The 12029-nt window shown below is 36.2% G+C and overlaps 1 protein-coding gene across 5 annotated transcripts in view; it reads right to left on the bottom strand.

Moving 5' to 3' along the window:
* The window catches only part of PPHLN1 (periphilin 1), a 59781-nt gene that overhangs the window by 15796 nt on the left and 31956 nt on the right, over window positions 1-12029 (bottom strand). For all 5 annotated transcript variants that reach the window (XM_056508077.1, XM_056508068.1, XM_056508052.1 and 2 more), the window contains one exon: window positions 11297-11437. In XM_056508077.1, the coding sequence (XP_056364052.1) occupies window positions 11297-11437 (141 nt within the window). The remainder of the gene's footprint in view (window positions 1-11296; window positions 11438-12029) is intronic.

A 12029-nucleotide genomic window follows, 5' to 3' on the forward strand; every position in this document is an offset into this window, starting at 1 on the left:
AGGTGATGCCTAAGAGTAAATTTGACAAGAACTATGAAAATCATTAAAAAAAATTCGTCAGGGCAATTTTGAGTTATGGCTAGACCTACTCTTGGGTTAGCAGATTAATAATTTCATTAAAAACTCATTTTTACATTAAGTTACATTACATTTACATCCCAGTTGATGACAAATACAGTAAACTGAACCAAGCAGACACCAGAAGAACAGCAGTGAATGGCATGTTTATTGAATCTTTTAGTAAGCAATTTCAGGTACTTGGTGCAGGAACGCTGCATTTCCTGCCTTACAATTGTGGCTTCCTGCAGACACCTCGAGGGCATCCAGAGAGGAAGACACAAGCACCTGACTGCTCCCCACTTGTTTCTGGCACCAGAAATAGCAGCGGGTTTTCTTGCATGATGTAGCGTCTCCACCCTCCAGCCAGGGAGAAACTCCACTGCATTTGCCCATGGGCTTTAGAGCTTCTGTGGAATTAATTCCCATCTCCACCCATGTTCCCCATCTCATTCCTTCCCCCACCCTCTTGGCTGCAGTTCCTAATCTTGGCAAAAATCTCTTTTTTTTTTTTTTTTTTTTTAACTGTAAGTCCAGTCCCACCCTTGTTCACTGCTTCCCACACTCTAACCCTACCTCTCCCGTCACCATAAATCCTTTCATCTCTTCCAGTTATCCTCCACCCTCCAATTCCAAGGTCACCTCATTCCTCATTTAGAAATAGTTCCAAGAACTTAGAGGCCAGCTTCTTTCACAGTAAATCAAAGTCTGGCTCCAACAGGCCAGGTGAAAGGGGCTGTTCTGAGGGTGTCTAGTGATGCACTAGTGCTTCCAAGTGAGTTAATTCTCAAAACTGTGTAGAACCAATCCTGTCAATGTTTCAAGATGGTGAGGTGTCTTAAAGGAAGATTACACTTCTGGTCATGGCAGCTTTAGAAACTGAACAAAACTTTTTTATCTTCCCTATAAAATAAAGAATAAAGAGTTACTATGCAAATACCATCAAAGACTACAGCTTTCCATAGAATTCTGCCTGATGATAAAATAACTGTGTCCAGAACAGTACTTTCAGGATACTGAATGTTCAGAGACAGCAGTGGTTCATTTAAGGAAGCACACTGTCCTAAAGAGACTAGTTAGGAAAGTGTCTGCAAATATTTCTTTCTTTTTCTTGATTTGATTCATGGTCAGGCCCCACAAAGACTACTGTGCCAGCACAGGGAACAATACAATAGAGGGATGAAATTTCTCAAACTATGGTTGCCACCAAACTCTGCAATGTGGAGCTGAGGTCTGCAGTGCTACAGGTTGGTTTTGACTGCAGCATTTGCTTAAGCGGACTTCTTGATGTAAAATAGGATGTAACCATAATATAGTCTCCACTGGAACTCAATTTCTGTTACTGCCTATTTTCATAAAGCTTGTAACAACTAATCATCTTGGTTTATGCCTAAATTGAATGTAGCTGCAATCAGACAATAGAGTAGAAAGATACACAGCACAGATACTGAGATTACACAAGACAGTTTCTTCAAGAAGCCAAGAGAAGAATAAACACTAATAAAATGGGCAAATTTCCAGCTGGAGATGATCACTGAAAAGCTTGTGCCAGCATATCCTAATCTATTTATCATTTAGTGTTTAAAAATGCTTATGTGGATTTTTTTCTTATTTAGGTAGCATGTGGCAAAAAAAGTTAATATATAAATTATTTACTATACTAAGGTGGTGAACTGCTTGTGAGGTGTGTAATTATGGTCAAGTAAGCACACACAGTACCCACATAAGTAGAACATTTCATGCTGCAATGAAACCAAGTATTTAAGCTATCTGGAGTAAGGAGAAGGGGAAAGATTGCTAACAAACAAATTAAACCTTGCAGGAACAATACAAACTGGTCTATTACAGGTTATTAGTATCATTCAGAACAGAACCTGAAGTTCAATAGTTCAGAAAATTAATGTATGAACACTTCTTCTCAAGGAGCGTGAGAAGGTAGAGAACCAGGAACAACCCATGACCACTCAATTTAGTTAGTATTCAGTTTTTTTCAAGTCAGGCTGACTATTAGCCTTTCCAAGTCAAAGTAGCCAGGCAAAATAGGCACACCATAAACTTTGTCCTGTGGAGAATCTCGGCCCTTGTTTTTGTGCCATATTTTGTGAACCATGCAATTGGGATATTCGTACAAGTGAATGTACATAAAACCACTGAAGACTCAAGTCACCACACCAACGCAAATAAGAGTCAAACAAAACAAGAAAGTGATCTTTTGTGGATCAGCAATAAATGGTGATGTGCATTAGTCATTTATACCCCAAGATAAAAATCTAATGTTTTCATAATCTTAACTCAAAGAAGCAGGACATGCCTAAGGAACTTGTGCAATCATAGATTTCTTCCCCACATAATTTAGGAAATTGAACTTAGAAAAGTTCCCAATTCTGATGCCTTTTAGAACTATAATATTACCTTGTATTTTAAAGGTCAGATAAAATGAACAGGCATAATTTACCCATATTTAAAACATATTGAGTTTAACCTACTCAATGGAACAACTTCCAAAAGAAAGAAGACAACAGGTTAGATGAGACACTGAGATACAGCACATAAATTTAAGAACTAGGTGACAAACACAACTTGTCACCAAAGTATCTTTGGTCACAGATAATCCTATATTTATACATGAGTCAGTGTTGTATATAAATCAGATTACAACTGGATTAGAGGATTAAATTACAAGCACCAGGGAAGCTGTCATCTACAAAACAAGCTTCTGTTGTATAAAGAAGTCTGTAAAAGACAATAAACCCCACAAAACTGTAGATTCACACTTCAGCAGATTTTCCCTACCTAGAGGTTTTGTGTGTGACACTCTTCTGTTGCTGTCTATTTCAAACTCCTGAGGTCTGAAAGTACTTGTCAGTGCAGGAGAAATGGAAACCAGCTTTCATGCCAAAGATCAAGTCCTTCCTGTCACCTACCCTCCTGCCACCACCTTTCATTTGCCACTTCCCATGGGTTTTTACATATTTGCTGTTACCACCATCCCATCATTGTATATGGTTTTATGAAACTTCTCCTCATGACACTGTTCTCTGTTTGCCCTATATATATATATATGTGTGTATGTGTAAATATATCTATATATAAATATCTATATATAAATATATAAATAAATATATTTATTTTTATATATATATATATATATTTATCCTGTTTTAAGCACCACTTGGACTCCTGTATCCTCTCTAAGTCTTTCAGAAGATCAATGCTCAGACTGTCAGGAATTCTGATAGAGCTAATACATAATCAGTATTTGGGGGGTAGAGATGGTAAACAGTAAGTCTTTGATCTTGGGCTATTTCTGGGGGAATTTAAATTTCTGGATCTAATTGCTAAGTACTTGGGAATGATTTTGTTCTTACTGTGTTTCAATCCAGGAAGCAGCAAGTTTCCCTAGATACAATGCTGAAGAGACAGTAGGTTGTAAGAATAAAAAATACTTAAAACTTTAATCCTCAGTGCATTGAGCCTACTAAGAGATGATTTTATCTTTAATCCTTAAAACAGTTCAAAAATAAAAAACACCACTGCTAACCTTAAAATCTACCAATGCCCTTTTGTTAAAGCAAGAATAAGCTGGAGACCAAGAAGAGAGAAGGATCTATCCTCTGAATTGAACCCAAGTTATTAAAACCAACAACAAAAGCCCACCATCAAAAAAAAACCCCAAGAAACAAACCCAAACAAAAAAACCCAACCCACAAAAACAATAACCCTCACTCCCACAGAAACTACTGCCTTTATCAAGGTTCAGACAATTCCTCTCTGGTTTTATCCTTCATCATTCCCAGGAGGTTTGCCAATGTCAATTCTGCTTATCCTTCCAAGCATCTCAACTTTCGACAGTTTTTTCAGTAGGCAATTTCTCAAAATTAATTCCTAATTATATATCAAGGCCCACACATTTTTAGTGAGTTTCTTCTCTTCCTAACACCTTTTCCAATCCTGTTGACACTCATCATCTCTTGAAACTAATCTTTCTTCTTTCCAGCCCACTCACTATTATAGTTTCCAAGTCTTTCATCCTGCTTTCGCTCTTCGGGTTTCTCACAACAGAACTAAAAATTTTAAGTCAAACAATCACTACCAGGTTTTGATTGAAAAAATGCTATTTAATGAATAACTCCTTTGATTTTCAGTTTATCTGACCACGAAGTCTTGTCTATCAGATTTGAACAACCTTTTTTCATATTTCTTTTGGTTTCAACTAAGTCCAGCAATTTCATCAAGTATCTAATTACTAGCCCTCTCCCATTTAAGTCTTCCAGAGATCTGCCACCAAATTGTAACACCTGTAAGCAAAATTAAAATTTTAAAAATGCCTGTAAGCAAACAATCCTCTGAGATCTTGAAGTCTGCAGTGCTGCTTGATCACATAATGAAGTGCCACTACATCAAAAACTCTGCATTTGTCAAGGGGTTGAACAGCCAGCATTTGGCAACTTCAAAATAATGTGATCAGCACAGGCCTAAAACTGTTTACATGAAAAAACAAAGAAACATGATCTTCAGTAAATGGTGAAAGCTAAAGGTGAATTACCTTTAATTCAAACCTCTCTAAAAAATACCCCACTATTACTGGATAAATGCATAAATTTCTGGTATTAAATCCTCCTAAAAGTATTTCCCTATGAGTGCTCCATATTAAATAACATTCACTTTTTATCAGCTTTCCAATGAAAAAAGCTGCTGGCAAAAATCTGAAATGTGGCAATATATTTCCTTATTAAACCATACCTTCAGGTGGTGAGTAAAATGAGTTGCACTGCTTTTGCATATGCAGCAGTTTGTAATTACCAACACAGCAGTGCACACCAAATAACCCATTAATGTCCACAGAAAGGGAATAGAATACAGCTGAACAAATGGAACAAGCAGGATTGCAACTTCTAAAGCATGGTGGCCCAAACACAAGAAAAGGAAAGTAGCTGAAGTTTTTGTGTCCTTTTACAGGCATCCTGCCTTAAATAAATGTATTTGTAAGAAGAATAAAAGATACAATGAAGAAACTGACCAAAAGCTTTTATATTCTCCATCTTGTAGTTTCACAAAGCATGAATTTCTAACAAATAGGTCATATCTGTAAAATTGAAATACCCCAGCACAAAAAAAAGCAAAAGAAAAAAAAATAACAAAAAAAAAAAAAAAAAAAAAAAAAAAAAAAAAAAAAAAACCCACAAAAGCCCAAAATACAACAACAAAACACCTTATGACAAGTATGAAATATAGGGATCAAATAAGCATTACAATGTGACTGATTTGATTTTGTAATGGTAAAAAGGAAGTCTAGAATAAATATTAAGAGATGGTAGAAAAATTAGCAGATCAGAATAAATATGAAAGAAAAGGTGCCTAAGAATATGTAGAAAGAAATAAATCACTTGACATTTATACATAAGGAGAGGGATAGTGATACAAGGAAACTAATAAACCACATAGGCAGATGATATAATTAAGTAAAAGAGCTATCATCATTTTTTCTGAGAAGCTTAAGGCAAAATAACAAAACCTGACAAATGTTTTCCTGATTAGGAAAAAATAAATTAACACACTTAAATGTAAGTTGTAATTAAGTAAAATAAACATAAGCTCAGAGGAAGCATGATACATACTACACTACCAACCAAATTAGACTGATGATGATGAGTCCATCATTAAGGCCTTGTCACTGTGCATTAAGTACAGAAGGTTTGAAGGACAACAGCAAAGCTAGGAAGGAGTGAAAATCTACAGCCTCCCCATCTTTTACTCTTATCTGGCCTGTTACTCTTGTCTGGTCAACTCCCATCAGAAACAAAGCATGTCTGACCTCATCCACAACCAGAAATAATCCTTTAATGTGTTTTTAGCTACTGTTCCAGTTCCTTCAGCTTCTTAACTTAACTCACCTACTTCTTAACTTATATTTTAATTAGGGGATTTTTTCTAACCTAGATAATTTTGCCTGAAATGAGTAACAGCACAAGCAGACCTAAGCTAATCTAAGAAAACAGCAACCAGTTTCCCTGGCTCAGCTGAAGTGAGCTTTTCAAAAGAAAAGGTACATCCAAGGCCAGCTCTGATATTCTCCTTCATTGCTTTCTGGCTTCCCATTACTCCAATTTATTACTTTACTTATTTTACTAAAACTGCTAGAACTTAAGACACTTAATCTGTCACATCCAAGCCTTACAAAACTTTTCCAGTGCACTTACCATGAGCTTATCACTAGCCAAGATGCAGAATCTACTTCATGTTTACATCCTCTTTCACCTTTATACTGCTAAAGAACTGTAAAATAGTTTTGCTTGAAGCAAAACAAAACTAGCAAAGGACACAGGAGGGGTTGGGGGCAGGGAGGAAGGCATACAGTAAATTCCCATATGCTACATAAAATGTAGCTAATCTATTATGACAGAAACGCCTGTATAATTTTCTTCATGTTTTATTGATATAAAAACCAATTTTTTTTTAACAAAGTCCTTTCAATGTAAAGTGTCACTTTGTGAGAGGTCAGTCTTCTCTCAGAGCAGCATCTCCAGAGAGCAGTCCCACTGACAAGTGTTAAGTACACAAAAGGACAATTCAGCTATTGCTATATAAATCTCACCAGAGCAAGAGCTATGACAAAGAAGGGGAACAAGAAACAGTTCTTCTCAAACTACATACACACTGAAATTGCTGTTTTTCTTAATTCTGTTACTTAATTGTAACTTCTAGGTCAGAGATCTCAGTAATTTACCTAAAAAAGAAAAGGAGTTAGACAGGAGATCTGGAAACAGAATTTGGACAGCCTGGATCTAGCCACACCCCCATATTTTCTTCTGTCTATGCACCACTTCCAGCAAGAAGGCTGTCCCATTAGGGTAACAGTTCATTAATACTACTAAGGCCTCTTAACAAGCAATATTAATTTAGAATGTCAACTAAAGAAGCAATTAAGCAAAATGCTTAAACATTAAAGAATATTGTTCTGCTGAATATTTAAAAACATTGGTGAACTGAAAGCATACAGTCAGCCAGTGATTCCATTAAGAATAAAAAAAAAAAGCATTCATGAATGTATTAATTCCTGTACTTAATTAATTCCTTAGATGCCAGAACTCTGTGGCACTAGCCAAACTGAGACAGAAACCCACAGGTTTGATTTTTTTTGCCAGAATCAAAAAGGGTACTTGGCAAAACTGTCATTTAGTAAAATTTGTCTTCAGAAAAGAATAGATTTTCAGAGGTAATATATGTCACTCGAACTTGAATATGCAACACCTAAGAAAAGTGGACACATAATAATGGACTAATTAACACAGTGTTACAGACTTGATGTCTAGACAAGATAAGACATTTCAAGAATCCCTGCTACCCGTGCTCATGAAGGAAGAACAAAGAGATAGCCTTTCCTGCAACACTGATGCTGAATAGCTCCAATTATGAATTTAACACCAGGGACATATTTGTCATCACTTCCAAAAAAAACCACACTTCAGCACATTACATGCTAAAAGCATAGGCTAATCCTTAACTACATAAAACCAGAAACTAAACAACTGCAAAGCATTACCTCAATGCATAATGCATGCTATTAAATGCAAGGATATTTACAAAGTGCATGAAATGGTTACATTAGTAAACTATAGACATTCATTGATCCTGACATGCAGATGCAAAATTCACTTCTATGCTGTTTTCAAGTATCCAGACCAATCTTTTAAGCATCTGTTTAATGGGGTTCTATCTCACCCTGCTCAGACATTTAACACCTTATTTTAAAATTGTAAAAGCAAAGAAAAGAGGGAAATGCATGTTCAAAGATCTAAGGAAACACCTAACTTCAAAAAAAACCCCAACCAAACAATCAAAAAACATCCCAACCCAGAAAGCTAATTATCTCCATATTCTAGTAAAAAACCAAAACAAAAAATAAACCTCTCCAAAGCTTTTTATTATAGACAGAACATTAAGAAACACATCATGGGGTATATTAAAATATGAGACACACCTGCAGAATTTCCACTCTATGCAGAAGCACAAAGATTGAAAAGACTCTGCACCTGGGTTAAAGGGAACAGTTTCCACAGTATCTGCCATGCAAAAGCACCAGAAAAAACCCTATTCTTCCAATCATGAAGTGTGAGAGCCAGAGGATTCTAGGAAACCAACCCTTTCCTGAGAGCAGCAGAGTCTACTCCCAGTGGAGCAGGTCCCAAAATCAGGGGACCACACCAAGGAGCTGGGATGCTGCAGGTCAGAATGCAGACAGAAAGCTGACAAGAGAAGTGAGTACAAACAGTGTCCTTGGTTTCTTCCTTGGACACAAACCATGCTCTGGAATGGGATGGCAGCTGAGCTCAGGTCACTGGAAGAGGCTGCCCAGGGAAACAGCCTTCGCTGCCAATATGCAGGGCTCAGTTTGACAGAGCCCTGAATGACCTGATCTAAGGCCCTGTTTCGAGGAGATTGGCTCAGGTAAGTCCTGTGCAACCTAGGTGTTTCCACAATAATGTCACTATGCTTGTTGTTTCAAAGATGAGAACAAAATGTCCAGGAGGTGCAGTCCTAGTTCAGAAATGTTCTCAAGCATCTGAGCATCTGCAACTATATCCTTTCTTTCCAAGTAATATTGGCACACTTCAAATTAAATATATACTACTTCAAAGTTTTTCTAGTTTGGGAGTGGCACAGATAATTCTTGGCTCTGTTTAAATAGTGTCTGGATTTTTCCAAGCCTTTATCCATGAGCAGAACTTCTAGTTTCCTCTCTTTGTGTCAGCTTCAGTTAATATTTGCAAAGCAACTGCAGAGTCCTAAAAGATAGTCACTATATAGCAAACAGCAGCTAGCCCCTGGTTTGACACATTTTGCCCTGTTATCATCAGCAACAAAGAACTTAAGTTTTTCTTCAAAAGGCATGATTTTACATGAATGTTCACAGTAAGTCTCCCATCAAATAAATAATACACAACTATTTTCTTGATGAGCCAGGGTGATCACTTACAATCATGCTTCATTTAAAATTCTGAAACTGGCAACTGTGTTATTGTAGCTTAGAGAAAAGGCAGAGGCAACTTTACAAAAGAGTGATATGAGTGATACACAAGATACTGAGATGGACTAATTTAAAACTGAACACCTGTATGAATATTTCATTCAATTGCTCAAGGGATAATTCTGCTTGTTTTTCTTAAGAGAAAAAACAGACTATATCACAAGCTGCCATCACCCTCCTGCCCAGGGCATCAGACTGCCTGTTTCCCTGCTGCACAGCAATGGATTTGTTCATTGCGACACCATGCATGTTCTGTCAGCACAGTTTTTTGCCCCTGGGTTTTCCTGAAATAGTACCATCCTATCAAGTAAAAGTACATATTTGGAAAATTCTCCTCCTTTTCCAGGCTAGAGCTTTGGAGACAAATGGATATGGAGAGGGCAAAGCAAAGAAGGCTTTTTCAGGAGTCTGGAACAGCCAAGAAATACCTGGCAATCAGGTTGAGAATAAATGTGAACCAAAAAGCAAACATTAGATCTGGTGCTCCGAGAGAAAGAAAAGTTTAGGAGATAGAAGAGGTTCCATGGATCAAACTTCACTTTCTCAAAGATTTGCTGGGCCCTCACCAACTCTTTAATCCATACCCAGTGGCACATGCCCTGACTTCATTTCTTACTTATTTTAAATACATTAATAGCTGTCCAGTGGATACTGAAAAACAACCACTTGAAAATCTTGCTTTGCAGAAGGATTACAGCTTCAGCATTCTTGCAGCATTCTTTGCAATAAGCATGTTATTTTAGTAATCCTCCCATAAAATTACATTCCAGAAGTACTACATTAAACACTTGAATGAAATTTAACTGAAAAGAAGTTCACAGAACTAAATAATTTTTCTGCTAGCACTTGAGTCTTCAAGACAAATCATTAGAAATAAATTATGAAAAAGCTTTCTTGAAAATGTACTAGCTCACAGTTCACTTTATAGATTTCAATGCCAAGCTAAATTTGCTTTTAGATGCTGAGAAAAGGAAATAGAATAGTGTACAAAATCCTACAGAATTTGTACATATATAGTAGGAAGATTCACAGTATTTTATTGTGAAGACTCATTATGATATTCATGATGATTATGAAAATCATCAGGTCTATCACGACAATTTTTCAAAAATCCAGAAAATTCAATTGCAGATCCAAAAGTTATTTTAAATATTTATGTGAAAAATATATAAATAATTTTCCAGCCTTAATTTTTAATGACTAAATAAATAGCTTGTCTAATTCTTAACATATTCATAGTACCTTGTTTATAAGAAAATAATCACCTTGTTCAGTTCAGTAAAATACTTCTAGCATCACTCTAGAATATTATTTAAATTCTGCAGAAGCTGACAGCTTCAATATTCAAATCAGCAACAGGAGAAACTGGTTGTGCGAAATCCAAATCTAAGTCAATCCTCAGGCTTTTCTGAGCTAAGAAGTATTCAAATTTTATAGGACTTAATCTAGATTTCCTAGAATTAAGTGCAAACTCCACCAAACACAGTAGCATTAGATCATATGGAAAACAGTATTTGGGTTTTATGACCAAATTTTAATCTATTTTCACTATACCCCTGTCCTTAGGGCCTAGGGAAATTTAACCAGCTGGAGGCTAACTCATCACAACAGCTATTCTTTAAAAATCTGTTCCTTACCTGTGTATTTTTTTCAGTTTATAATTTTTAAAAAGTCCCAAGTTTATGCATTTGGTCCTAGCTCTTTTGGGCCATTTATAAACCAACTGCATCATGGCTCTCAGAGTTACAACACACTCTGGGAAATTCCATCCTAGCCAGACCCTGCACACATGGAAAGCTGTGCCCACCAGGAACATGATTAACAGTCAATATTAACAGAAAAAAAAAAAAGAAAAAAAAAAAAAGGGTAGAAAGCTGGTTTTCAAGTGTCAATAAAAAGGAACAGTGTTGTAGCTCAGGAAATGGCCTCAAAGACAACTGAATAAAGGCCATAAGAATTAAGAGGCAGTCATGGTCTTAGCTTGCAAGACAGCAGTTGTTTCATGTAAGTTGCAGAAGACTACCACTAATTTCCATGTGCAGATAAATGGCATGGTTCTTCAGAATTAAACAGCTGGAGATGTTACTACATCATCTTGAAAAATCAAATTACATTCATATTACACTCCAAGGAGGAGGAAAAAATAAATCAAGGTAATTTTAGCAGAGCAAGCCATTACTGTATTAGTGACAAAATGCCAAGAAGACTCACCTGTTCAATTTCCTTTGTCTTAGCTGCAATTGCTTTTGCACGACTGAGAAGGTGGCTGTCCTCGTATAACTCTGCACTATCTGTTAGATTTGCTTCTGTTTCCTCTGTTTGCTCAATGTATAATGGAGCTGAAGATCCAGCCTTTAAAAAAAACAAACAATAAATTCAGTTTTCAGAGAAAAAATAAAAACTGCAGTGTGAGGGGAAAAAAAACCACAAAACCCCAACACAGTCATAAGAGATATGAGTTTGCTCATCAAGACTACTAGTGAAATATTATTGCTGCAATTCTAACAGATACAGAAATATAAATTTTAAATACATAGAAAATGTGACATGATAAAATCCCCTGTGACATAGCCTTAACTGTGTCACATAACCTCTACCTGCCCATCTACTGAAGAAATTTGTGTATGTGGTATTTATAGCACCAGAAAGCAAGAAAAATCCACAATAAAAAATGCGATTAGTCTTCTGGGAAAGATGAAAGTAACAAAATTAAAATGCTGTCAGGGTGAACTCTTGAAGCATTCAGGGCCACAGGTCTATTATTAAAAGGAACTGCAATAACTACTGTACAGCAAAAGCAAACGTGATTTGAAGATTTCTAGTAAATGAAAAATCAAACTGGCAAACTTCCCTCTAAAACAGAAAATAAGACAATATTCCTACTCCAAAGAAAACAGATGCCAACTCCAAGGATTTAATACAGAAAATGTAGTAATTTTGTTTT

This window comes from Oenanthe melanoleuca, chromosome 1A (assembly GCF_029582105.1).
Source record: "Oenanthe melanoleuca isolate GR-GAL-2019-014 chromosome 1A, OMel1.0, whole genome shotgun sequence".
Taxonomy (NCBI): Eukaryota; Metazoa; Chordata; class Aves; order Passeriformes; family Muscicapidae; genus Oenanthe; species Oenanthe melanoleuca.